Source organism: Mchenga conophoros, linkage group LG3 (genome assembly GCF_057382185.1).
Source record: "Mchenga conophoros isolate Kocher_MC1m ecotype Shallow Benthic linkage group LG3, M_conophoros_male_GT1.1, whole genome shotgun sequence".
Classification (NCBI taxonomy): domain Eukaryota; kingdom Metazoa; phylum Chordata; class Actinopteri; order Cichliformes; family Cichlidae; genus Mchenga; species Mchenga conophoros.
The window spans coordinates 37,366,491-37,379,802 of NC_140528.1; the positions used below are offsets into that span (position 1 = coordinate 37,366,491).

At 46.7% G+C, this 13,312-nt stretch overlaps 1 protein-coding gene across 1 annotated transcript; it reads left to right on the forward strand.

The window, feature by feature from the left end:
• Positions 1 to 2,670: 2,670 nt before the first annotated feature.
• LOC146578494 (CD226 antigen-like) lies at positions 2,671 to 12,707 on the forward strand. Its single transcript, XM_085268757.1, has 4 exons — positions 2,671 to 2,851; positions 3,355 to 3,684; positions 11,125 to 11,457; positions 12,676 to 12,707. The coding sequence occupies exons 1-4, from the start codon at positions 2,671 to 2,673 to the stop codon at positions 12,705 to 12,707; spliced, it is 876 nt and encodes a 291-aa protein (XP_085124883.1).
• The last annotated feature ends 605 nt before the right edge of the window (positions 12,708 to 13,312 follow it).

Consider the following 13,312-nt stretch of genomic DNA (forward strand, 5'->3'; position numbering starts at 1 on the left):
CCAGCTACATTTCTGAAAGAATGCAAAAGCATTGACATATATTTTTCCTACAATAGCCCGACGGGCAGGGAAGAGATAGATTTTGGTAGCCCGACTGAAAAAATCGCTAGCTCCGGGACGTCGGGCTAGCGATATTGCGAGCCCTGTATCTGATTGAGGAATCACTCATCTTTGGAAAAGAGAGTTTATTACAGAGAAATGGCTCTTTCCAAAATAAAAGCTATACTATCCGCTTCTTCTGGGCTATATTCTCAGCAGCATAATGAGAATCATGTGCTAACAGCTGTCTAAATGACTCGGCTAAAGTTAGTAGCATGCTTGCTTTTTTTTGTCTGCTTCCACTTGTCTTTGCACTAGGATGATGTCGGCGTAAATGTGCAGTCATATTCGTTGTGTTCCCACTAGTGCTTTCAGGTTAATCTCGTTGAAATGACCTTAACGCCACAACACGGCAAATCTCCGTTAACGAGCTACCGCCGATCGCCCCGTGCATGGGGCTAGACGGCCAACACGTTAACGAGCTAACTGCGCTAACACACTAGTTCCCACCCATGTAATTGAGCATTGCATGGCACATCCAACATACTGTTTTACTTTAGTCCATGACTCGCTTACCTTCAGGGTCATACGTCACATTAAAACCAAAATAATTCCAAACGCCAGATCTGAATGAGGTTCAATTTGCCTGTTGCAAGTAGAGCTTAACTTCTGTCTCGCTAGCTTGCCCTGCGCTCTTCCTTCTGACGATGCTGTCTGTGTTGAGCGCTCAGTGGATCTGCGCTCGACAGTGCAGCCTAGGCGGAGTAGTCGAACACAGATTCACTGAGCGCTCAACACAGACAGCATCGTCAGAAGGAAAATTGATAAAATAAATTACAAATGTTGTATTGTTCGATACATATGCGTACCGAACCGAAAGCACTGTATCGAACGGTTCAATATCGATACGAATATCGTTGCACCCCTAATATATATATATATTAGGGGTGCAACGATACACAAAATTCACGGTTCGGTTCGATACTTTGGTGTCACGGTTCGATATTTTTTCGATACAAAAAATGTTCATGCCTTTTTAATTTGTCATTTATTAAAATTATAAATATATATTTTAACTCAAACGTGCAGTTTTTAGATTTAATGTTGCTGCAACAACAAAGGGATAAAATAAATCTATCTGATCAAGAAATCACTCATCTTTGGAAAAGAGAGTTTATTACAGAGAAATGGCTCTTTCCAAAATAAAAGCTATACTATACGCTTCTTCTGGGCTATATTCTCAGCAGCATATTAAACATGGCCCGGAAGTGATCCCAGGACTATGTTATAGGTAGCCAACACTTTTTCCATGTTTGAACTTAATGTGACCACTAGAGGGAGGTATGTGCCTCTTAGTGCCATAAGCCAGCTGTGCAGCAGGCAGGTTGTTTGGCTTCATTTTTGCACAATGGGAGGAGGCGCTGTCGCGTCGTCCATGTTTTCTACAGTCATTGATTTGGACACAGCCAATGTGTTTAGTTTTACTCTTCCCCATGTGATGTCATTATGTCCATTTGTGTCAGCTTTTTTCCCAGGTGCCTCCACTTCCCCATCACCTCATATGTGTATGTAAGTCTTCTGTCTCCCTTTGTTCATTGTTGCTTCGTCTGTGTTCCCACCCCCATGTCCTCATAGTCACAGAGTCATAGTGTGTGTCATAGTGCCCTCATATTATCACAGTATGTCATAGTTGTTCATAGGTTTCTTAGTTCTCCTGTCACCAGCCAAATAAAGGCTCGCTTTTGGTTTCAAGTTCCATCTCTCTGCCTATGTCTGTTCGTGGGTCCTCTACATACACTCCACAACCGAGACAGGAGAGGAACCTGATAACAGCTGAACGTTCTTTTGTTCACACGGAAAATAGGTGTGAAAGGCAAAATTATAAATTGTTTCTAAAAAAAATTAAATAAAGCTGTTTTATTAAATGAATATATACATAATGCAAATGTGCTCATAAATGAGTTGACTCTGTGTTTTCAGAGTTAACAGATTCATTCAGCGATATTGTCTGGATCTGAAATATTGCAGGTACACGCAGAGTGCAGAGGATTTTTACACATACACTGATAATTGTTTTCTATAAGTCTCTGGGTCAGGAAGTCCAAACATGACGTCCTGAACTGGGCCTTAGAATAAGCTGAAGGATAACATTAGATAATCAAGGCAGGATGTGTTTTTGTGTCCATGTGTTTCTGATTCCAGGAGGAGCAGATACCAGGGGAGGTCGGATGTGGACGGGGAGGATTCGCAGCAGACTGCCACGTTGGATTTGGGAGAAGATAATAATATTTTGTCATTGTCAAAGTATAAAAGCTGTACAGCCCATTTCAGGGTTAGGGTTGGGGTCAAAGTGAAACTAGAAATATTTAGAATCACAATGAGTTCAAAGCGTGAGGAGGTCTGATGTTCCAACAGTGTTCAGGATGAGAATTATTACCTGCAATGCTCCAGTTTGACCTCATGGTGGCAGTGCCGTCTCACTGTTATAATGGCTACACTCAGACTACAGGAGAGAACAAGAGGCTGTACTAAAACTCTGATGTTTTATCGTGTGTTTATGACATCATGCTGACGTCAGCCTGATAATACCTGTTGATTCAACTAAACAGCCAAGGTTTCCAAGGCTCTTAAATGAACCACAAACTACAGGGTAAGAGTGAGCTGCTGAAAGTCAGATCTGTTCTTCAAAGCAGACTTTCAGCTTTATTACAAACTAAGAGTCGGATCAGCACAAATACTGACACAGAGATGGCTGCTGGCACTGCGCTGCTCTGCTGCACTTTGCTGTTTGTCCTTGTCTTCGTCTCTGCAGGTGAGATTGAACTAAACTGAGGTTCTCTCTGAGATAACAAGAAGTACAGGAGGATTATTTTCATCTGGATTCAGTTTGTCTGTGTGTGAAGGAGACACCAGGCTGGGTGGACACTTAACATCTGTAATCCAGCTGTGACAGAGACAAAGAAGTGTAATGTGTGTGTCAGTGTGATGTGTTGTAGTGTCAGGAGTCAGTATGCAGCTACAAAGCTTCTTGTTCAGTGTATACAAACAGCTGTAGCTCCATAAAGGCAGCATGCAGAGACTCACAGTGTCTTATAATGAGAGGCTGCTTTCTCTCACACATTATGTTCACTTATTATCAGCACATGTTGTTGTTCTGTGGAAGCTAACATCTTGTAGTTTCTGACACTTTGCATGTTTAGCATGAGGCTAAAATTCCCCCTCAGTGGGTCACTGGTGACCTGCTGGATGTTCAGAGGTTCATTAAATCCAACATGACTAAAAACTCAAATGTCAAAGTGTTGTTTCCTCTTTCAGAGCAGAAAACCATCACAGCTGAGTCTGGACAGGACGTCACTCTGACATGTCGAGCTCCAAACAACAACATTAGAGTAATAAAGTGGGAGAGATTTGACCTGGGAGATGATTATGTGCTTTTGTACCAGGATGGTCTCCCTGATTCAACACACCAGCATCCATCTTTTAAGAACCGGGTGGATCTGCAGGACAGACAGATGAAGGATGGAGACGTGTCTTTGATTCTGAAGGATGTGACAGTTCATGACGCTGGAGCATACGAGTGTCGTTTCTTCATGGAAGAAACTCGCTCATGGAAGTCCATCAGCAGCCTCAACCTGATTGTTACAGGTGAGTGAGTAGAGTTGAGTGTGTGTGTGATCAGAGGTGAAGCTGCTTCCTGGTTGTTGATGTGTGTTTGTTGTATGGATGAGCTGGTGGATGTCAGAGGTAGACAGATGTTTCTCCAGCTGTTGTCTTTGTGGCTGGTAGTCTAGAGTTGTAGAGCAGCATTGTTTGGTTAGAGCAGAAACAAAGACATTTATGAATCCGTCTCTTCTTCTCTTGCTCTCTAACTCGTCTGTAAACATGTGTGGGGAAACTCAATGTTAAAGCCTACAGCTGGAGGGGGAGGGGAGGGGTGAAGCTGGTGGTGAGTCTGTGAAAGTGTCATGGTCTCCGTGCCTGCCCGGTCGGCCCCACAAGGCTACAATTGCTGTTGCTGTTTTCTCCCTCTCTGCCTGGGCGGAGCTCACTGTGGGCTCCCGCCCTTGGCCCACACACACACCTGACAACACTAACCCATCATCACCGGGAGCACTATTTGAGGCTGGAACACAGATCCTCTCGTCGCTGGATGATTGTACCCCTAACGTTAGTGTTCTCACAGCTCTTGTGCTTCATATCCGTGACTTGTGATTAGTTGATGACCTGCCTTCTCGTCTGCTTCAGATCCCCCCCCCCGGACCTGCGACCTCCCTGCTGCGGGAAAGTGTGTGAGTGTGAGAGAAGAAGACGTGAGCGAGTTACCCTGTGATTTCCCCCCCGGAGTTTTGGATCCCTTCACTGTACATATATTGCACTGCACTGTAAATAAACCACACCTTGGAGATACCTTACCGCTCTGCGTTTGAATCCCTGTACCAGATCGTGACAGAATCATCCAGCCACGGAAATGGATTCAGCAGACCCAGCGGTCTCGACTCCCACCCTCGCCACTTTGGCCGCGATGCTGGCACGCCACGAGCAGATGTTCATTCACCTTCGAGCAGAGCTCGCGAACCTCACACAGGCCGTGGCTCGGCTAACACCGCTACCGGCCGCTCCTCTGGTCGCCGCTCCTCCGTTGGAGGCGCCAGTTCCAGCTGTAAGTGTCGCGCCACCTGTTCACGTTGACAGATTCCTCCCTACTCCCAGGGCTTTCACGGGAGAGATTGATAAATGTGCTGGTTTTCTCACTCAGTGTGCCCTTCAGTTTCGCCAGCAACCGCAAACCTTTTCTACTGATGGTGCGAAAATCGCTTATATCGTCCAGTTACTCCAGGACCGTGCTCTAACCTGGGCTCAAGCTGCGCTTCAGGCGGAGCCGGACATCACCTTTTCTGACTTTCTTACTAAGTTTAAAGGTGTGTTTGACAGGAAAGCCACAACTGCCACCGCCGGCCAGCGCTTGCTTGCGCTTAAACAAGGTAAACGCAGCATGGCTGATTTATCTATTGACTTTTCTACCTTGGCTGAACAGGCGAAATGGGGGGAAGAGGCCCTTAAAAGTGCATTGCTCACTAATATTAATGAGGAAATAAAGAATGAACTAATGCTCCGTGAACTGCCTTCCTCCCTGGATGCGCTTCTGGTTTTGTGTATGCGGGTGGACGATCAGGTGCGCGCACATCGGAGCGCACGCGCGCGTTCGGGGCATGCCCCGCTGGACTTTTGTGGGACCCCTACTGCAGCCCATGGGTCGTGTGACGCCGACACCGGGGATGGGGAAGAGCCCATGCAGCTTGGGCGCTCACGGCTGTCGCCCGCGGAGCGCCAGCGCCGTCTTGCCTCCGGTGAGTGCGTTTATTGCAGCCGTAAAGGCCACTCTGTCTCCTCCTGCCCAACGCTGGCAAAAGGGCGCGCTCACCAGTGATCGTGAGGGTGCTGGTGGGCGATCTGTCGAGTGAAAGCCCTCTCCCCAGGCTTCTTTTGCCGGCTACTCTGCGTGTTCGGACTGTTTCTCATTCTCTCTCCGTTCTCATTGACTCTGGGGCTGAGCAGAACTTTATTGACACCTCACTCGCCGCCAAACTGAACATCGCCTTGGAGCCTCTGTCACGCCCCCTCCGCGTTCACGCACTGTCGGGCCAGCGCCTGCCTGACATCACTCATGTTTCTGAATTCCTTTCATTATCTCTCTCTGGCAATCACGCAGAAAGGATTTGTTTTTTTTCGTTTAAGGCTCCTCTCACTCCGCTGGTTCTGGGTCACCCCTGGCTTGTCCTCCACAACCCGCATATCGACTGGGAGAAGGGTGCCGTACTAGGTTGGAGTGTGGCCTGCCATATGAACTGCCTCCGGGCTGCGGCTTCCCCCGTTTCGCTCCCACCCACGGCCTCGCCGTCGGACGCCCCGGACCTCTCGATGGTTCCGCGGGTTTATCATGATCTGCGGGATGTTTTTTGTAAGGATCGGGCGCGGTCCCTTCCCCCGCACCGCCTGTACGATTGTGCCGTCGATCTTCTTCCTGGAGCTCCGCTGCCGTCTAGCCGCCTGTACAGCCTCTCCCGGCCTGAGAGGGATGCTATGGAGCGTTACATCTTGGAGTCGCTGGCGGCAGGGTTGATTCGCCCCTCCTCTTCCCCTGTCGCGGCTGGGTTTTTTTTCGTGGATAAGAAGGATGGTTCGCTGCGGCCGTGTATTGACTTTCGGGGCCTTAATCAGATCACTGTTAAGAACAAATACCCTTTGCCGTTGCTTTCCTCCGCCTTTGAACTGCTTCAAGGCATGACCGTCTTTACCAAGCTGGATCTGCGCAACGCTTACCACCTGGTGCGCATCAGGGAGGGGGATGAGTGGAAGACCGCGTTCAATACGCATCGGGGCCACTTTGAGTATCTCGTGATGCCGTTTGGGCTGACTAACGCCCCCGCAGTGTTTCAGGCGATGGTTAATGATGTCCTTCGTGATTTTGTTAACCGTTGTGTATTTGTGTACTTGGATGACATCTTGATCTTTTCTAAGACACTCGAGGAGCACAAGGTCCATGTCCGGCAGGTCCTGCTGCGCCTTCTGGAGAACCGGCTCTTTGTGAAGGGGGAGAAGTGCGATTTCCACGTGGCGTCAGTGAGTTTTCTGGGCCACATTATCGAGAAGGGGGACTTGCGGACTGATCCGGAGAAAGTGCGGGCTGTGGTGGAATGGCCTACTCCTCCTGATCGCCGCCAAGTGCAACGTTTTTTGGGATTCGCCAACTTTTACAGACGGTTCATTCGTGATTTCAGCAGAATCGCTCTCCCTCTCACTAAACTCACCTCTCCCAAGGTTCCCTTCCAGTGGGATTCTGCCGCTCAGCGAGCCTTCGCCCTGCTCAAGGACAGGTTCACCACCGCTCCCATACTCTGGCAACCGGACCTTACACGGCAGTTCGTTGTGGAAGTGGACGCATCGGACTCCGGGGTTGGGGCAGTTCTGTCTCAACAGCTGGACGGTAAGCTGCACCCGTGTGCCTTTTATTCTCGCCGTCTCTCCCCAGCAGAGTGTAACTATGACATCGGGGACCGGGAGCTTCTGGCCGTCAAGCTGGCCCTGGAGGAGTGGAGACATTGGTTGGAGGGAGCAGCACAACCATTCATCGTCTGGACGGATCACAAGAATCTGGAGTACCTGCGCTCGGCTAGACGTCTCAATTCCCGGCAAGCCAGGTGGGCACTGTTTTTCGCTCGTTTTGACTTCACTATCACCTACAGGCCAGGAACACGGAACGTAAAGCCAGACGCCCTGTCCAGGCAATTCTCCATCACTGGGGAGGACTCGGACCCTGAGCCTGTCCTCCCGGCCGCCTGCGTAATTGGAGCCATCTCCTGGGAGATCGAGGGGCTCATCCAAGAGGCGCAGGAGACCGAACCGGATCCTGGCACTGGTCCACCTGGTCGCCTCTTCGTTCCTTCAGCCGTCCGCTCTCAGGTTCTCCAGTGGGCTCACACCGCCCGCTTTTCATGCCATCCTGGGGTCCTCCGCACCTGCTCGTTCCTCCGACGTTACGTCTGGTGGCCTGCTATGACTAGGGATGCCAAGGAGTATGTAGCCGCCTGTTCGACCTGCGCCCGGAATAAGCTTTCGAACCGCCCTCCACCGGGTCTTCTGCAGCCTCTCCCTACACCAGCTCGACCATGGTCCCATGTTTCTTTGGACTTTGTCACGGGCCTGCCGCCCTCCGCTGGTAACACCGCCATACTTACCATTATCGATCGTTTCTCCAAAGCTGCACACTTCGTCGCCCTCCCGAAGCTCCCCTCGGCCTTGGAGACGGCCCGGCTCCTCACCTCCCATGTGTTCCGTCTTCACGGGATCCCCGAGGACATCGTCTCGGATAGGGGGCCGCAATTCACGTCCCGTGTTTGGAGGGAGTTCTGCTCCGCACTGGGGGCCAAGGTCAGTCTGTCTTCCGGTTTCCATCCACAGAGTAACGGGCAATCGGAGCGGGCCAACCAGGAGCTGGAAGCTGCCCTCCGCTGTGTCACTTCGCACAACCAATCGACCTGGAGTGAACAGCTTCCATGGATCGAATACGCCCACAACAGCCACACATCCTCCGCCACGGGCAAGTCTCCCTTCGAAGCGTCCCTGGGCTATCAACCACCTTTGCTCCCGGCCATCGAAGGTGAGCACTCCGTTCCTTCTGTACAGGCTCACCTCCGCGGGTGGCGTCGTGCCTGGCGGGCGACTCAGGCTGCCCTGCTCCGTACTAAGGAGCGGAACAAGACCCTCGCTGACCGTCACCGGACACCGGCCCCCGTGTACACCATCGGTCAACGAGTATGGCTGGCTACCCGTTTTGTGCCGCTACGGACTGAGTCAAAGAAGCTGTCTCCTCAGTTTATTTGCCCTTTTCCCGTTGAGGCCATTGTGAACCCTGTGTCTGTCCGCCTCAAGCTGCCGCGCAACATGCGCATTCACAATGTCTTTCATGTGTCTCAGGTCAAGCCGGTGCTCTCCAGCCCGTTGTGCCCTCCCTCCAGGGCCCCGCCGCCCCCCTGGCTCGTGGATGGTCAGCTGGTCTACAATATCACCCTGACAACACTAACCCATCATCACCGGGAGCACTATTTGAGGCTGGAACACAGATCCTCTCGTCGCTGGATGATTGTACCCCTAACGTTAGTGTTCTCACAGCTCTTGTGCTTCATATCCGTGACTTGTGATTAGTTGATGACCTGCCTTCTCGTCTGCTTCAGATCCCCCCCCCCCGGACCTGCGACCTCCCTGCTGCGGGAAAGTGTGTGAGTGTGAGAGAAGAAGACGTGAGCGAGTTACCCTGTGATTTCCCCCCCGGAGTTTTGGATCCCTTCACTGTACATATATTGCACTGCACTGTAAATAAACCACACCTTGGAGATACCTTACCGCTCTGCGTTTGAATCCCTGTACCAGATCGTGACAGAAAGTGAATCACAGTCAACTACAGCCCCTTAAATTGCCTTATTACACAATGCTGAGAAAGCATTCGAACGGGTGGAGTGGGATTATCTGTTTTATACTCTAAATAAATTTGGATTTGGCCCTAATTTCATTTCATGGATTCAGTTACTTGACTCCTCACCTATGGCACGTGTTAGAACAAATTTGTTATTCTCTTCTTATTTCCCACTTGTCCGTGGTACGAGACAAGGATGTCCCTTATCCCCTCTCCTTTTGCGTTATCAATTGAACCATTGGCGATTAAAGCCAAGCTGACAGCTGACAGTTGCATTAAGGGCATCTTCAGAGCTGACCAGGAGCACAAAATATCCGTATAGGCTGACGATCTCCTGCTGTATATGTCAGAGCCTTTATAACACTGAATAAGCATATCCCTGCATTTATTTGGAACGGCAAAAGTCCATGAATTCATAAAGATTTCATGCAGAGGACTAGGCCAATGGGTGGATTAGCCTTGCCAATTTTTCAGTCTTATTATTGGGCAGCAAATATTCGAAATATGCTGGATCAGTAATTTTACCACAGAGACTCCAGCTTGGCTCCAAATTGACTCATCCAATTGTGGCAAAATGTGCCTATCAGCTTTGTTGAGTTCAGCTCTCCCATTAGAACTGTACACCTATAAATGTAACCCTTTGTTGTATGACTCGCTCAGAATCTGGGTGCAATGTAAGGTTTGGGTTACACTATCAGCTCAAATCATATGTTCCCACCCTCAATGATGGATTCTGCCTTTAAAATATGGGAAGGTAATGGACTTAGAAATATCAAAGACCTTTTTGCAGATGAAATTTTTCTCATTCACGCAGCTCCTGAAGCAGTTTAATGTTCCTCGCAAACATTTTTTCCGCTATTTACAAGTTCACCACTTTGTAAAGAGTCGATTTCCTTCATTTCCAGAAGTACCTGAGGAAACTTCTTTGGATAAAATTATTAATATAAACACTCATAAGAGAGGGGCGATTAAAGAAATGTATGCTATATTATTAGATCTTCAATCTCCTTCTCTCTCCATCCTTAAAGCTCAGTGGGAGAAAGACCTTGGGATGACTTTAACAGATGAGCTCTATGTTTTCTCCATAGGGTACACTCTTCTTCTATATGTGCCAGACATGGGCTGACCCCCTGTGTAACAGATGTAAAGCAGAAACAGGTTCACTCCTTCATAGTTTTTGGCCCCAATCTTCATAACTATTGGGTGTCTACCCATACGGAAAAGATGCATATAAATCTTATAAAGTTTGTATCTGTCTTGTGTGAAGCTTGTATGAAAAGCATACAAGAGTGAAAACAGATTAAGATCCCTTGAAAATCATAAATGAAACTTGTATGTTTTGGATATTTACTAAAACAATATAAGAAAGTAATGAGAAAGTGGCCACTTTCATGAGTAAATCATATAAGCCTTATATGATTGACTGTATGAAGTAGGCCACATCTTATGCAAGTCTTATAAGTTTTTTCTATTTCTTTTCCATATGGGTATATTTAACACCTTTTCAGAGATATATAACGTTAATTATGATCCCTCTGCTCTAATCTTTGGGGTGATACCTCAAAACATCACTTTGCCAAAATACTATTCAAATTCTTTGCTTCACTCATTGCAAGGCGCCTTATACTTTTAAGATGGAAGCAGGAAGCTCCTCCCACACATGAACAGAGGCTTGCAGAGCTCATGAAGTTTTTGCATTTAGAAAAGATGAGATATACACTGGTAGGTTCAACCACCAAATTTCTTGAGGCATGGCAGCCTTTTCTAATGTACATGGAAACATTTAAAATGACCACATTGTCATGACCAGATACCATCCATCCATTTTATTTTTGTTGTTGTTGTTTGTTTGTTTTTTGTTTTGTAGGGGTTTCTTTAGTTTGTTTGTTTGTTTTCTTTCTGTTATCTTTTGGGGTATTGTAAAAACTGAACAGCAAACTACTGTATGTTCAAAGTTTTGCTATTAACATGCTGCTGTAACTGAAAATAAAATGAAAAAAATAAATAAAACTCAAATGTCAAAGGAAATAAACAAAATATTTAAAGTCAACCATTCTGATCATAATTGCACTTTGACCTTTAACCTCTCTGCTCTGTGTTGTTTCATCTTTCAGATCAGAAAACCATCACAGCTGAGTCTGGACAGGATGTAATTCTGCCATGTCGAGCTCCAAACAACAACATCTTCGCTCTAGAGTGGGAGAGAGCTGACCTGAAGTCAGGAAATGTTCTTTTCCGAGTTGGTTGTGATATTATTCTAGATGACCAGCATCCATCTTTTAAGAACCGGGTGGATCTGCAGGACAAAGAGATGAAGGATGGAGATGTGTCTTTGATTCTGAAGGATGTGACGATTAATGATGCTGGAACATACGAGTGTCGTTTCCTCATGGTAGAAGCACGCTCATTCAAACACAGCTTCATCAAACTGGTTGTTGATCCTCCAGGTGAGTGAGTAGAGTTGAGTGTGTGTGATCAGAGGTGAAGCTGCTTCCTGGTTGTTGATGTGTGTTTGTTGTATGGATGAGCTGGTGGATGTCAGAGGTAGACAGATGTTTCTCCAGCTGTTGTCTTTGTGGCTGGTAGTCTAGAGTTGTAGAGCAGCATTGTTTGGTTAGAGCAGAAACAAAGACATTTATGTCTCTTCTTCTCTTGCTCTCTAACTCGTCTGTAAACATGTGTGGGGAAACTCAATGTTAAAGCCTACAGCTGGAGGGGGAGGGGAGGGGTGGAGCTGGTGGTTGTGAGTCTGTGAAAGTGAATCCTGCCGGTGCCATAGCTGCTGAAAACGTACTTAGTGCAGACACAAAACGTCCATCAGCTTCAAAGTGTGTCAGAAAAATGTCCACATGGTGACTGATGGATGAGAGAGGTCCCATTGTTGTTGTTGTGCACAAATCATTGAACAACACAAACACTTAGAGCTGCTTTCAGTGCTGCCTGTTTTGTTACTGCACACATTTCTGATGGTCCTACAGTCCATTAACTCTATTCTAACTCTAGTAACTCTACACCAGGAAACCACCAAATCTTCTGCAAATGTGATTTTAACCAGTCAAAATGTTTTTGGATATTTATTCAGTGTAGAAACCTAAAAAGTCAGTTTTATTTTTAGATGTTTGGTTGTTTTGAACAATTATATCAAACTGTAAGTATGATGTTTGGTATATAGTATTATATATTGCATGGTATTGATATATTGCACTGTTTGAAGTGCTTCGTATATAAAAGTAGTAAACTGTGTACACAGTGTTTGGTGTGACAGAGCTGTTGTCACTGAATCACAGGTTCAGATGTTTCAGCCTCATAATAAACAAACACGTTTTCAGAGACTCGAGGATTTGACCTTCCAAAAGTCTCAGACATGTTTTAATGAGCTCTCACAGTCTGCAGCCAAACAGGTCAAATTATAAAGAACAGCTGGATCAACCCAACATGACCTCTGACCCCGAAGCAGCTGTTAGACCTGTGTATTTGAAAAAAATTATGATTTTTTTATGGTGAAAGCAAGATTCCAGACTGCAGTTTTGGTCAGATCATGTTTTTAAATAAAAAGCAGAAAAATCAACATTAACATTTTCTCACTTTATAAATGTTATGAATGATTTTTTCATCTAATCTCCTGAACTAGAAGAGGACACCTCACAGCTGTTTCTCACCTGCAGGTCAGCCAGGAGGAGACAGAGATGAACTGTGAGTCGGACAATCTGAGGACAGACAGAAACTCTCCTGAACATCCAGCAGTCGACTCTGATGATCATCATGTTCAGACTCGGACCAACAGTGTGTGTCTGTGCTGTCAGTGACTCTGAACTACAGCTTATTCATCTTGTTCATGAGATTTACTGACACAAAGTCAAACTGTGTTACAAACACACATGAATTTCTGATCTCAGAGTCAGTGAGTGTTGGAGCTTCAGGTTAGGCAAATTAACTATTTTATGTTGGTGTGATTGTTTATTAACTTCATGTGACTTTTTCTTCTTTAAGTACAGTCCACTGGAAAACACTTTGTATAAAAATCATCTCTTTGGCTGACATTGTTTTTAGTTTGTAAACCAATCTTACCCAGTTTAACAGATTGTACAAACTGTTAACGTCTCTCTCTGATCCTGCACTGAGAAGTTTGACAACCTCTTCAACTTTTCTTTAACATGACACACTGTTCAGGTCAGATTTAACCTGCTTTGACCTTTGACACCAGCAAAACATCCTGAACAACTTTGCTGGGTTGAGACCTGATTACTTTTCATAAACAGACCCATAAGACTCAAAAATATGAAACATATTTTCACATTTATA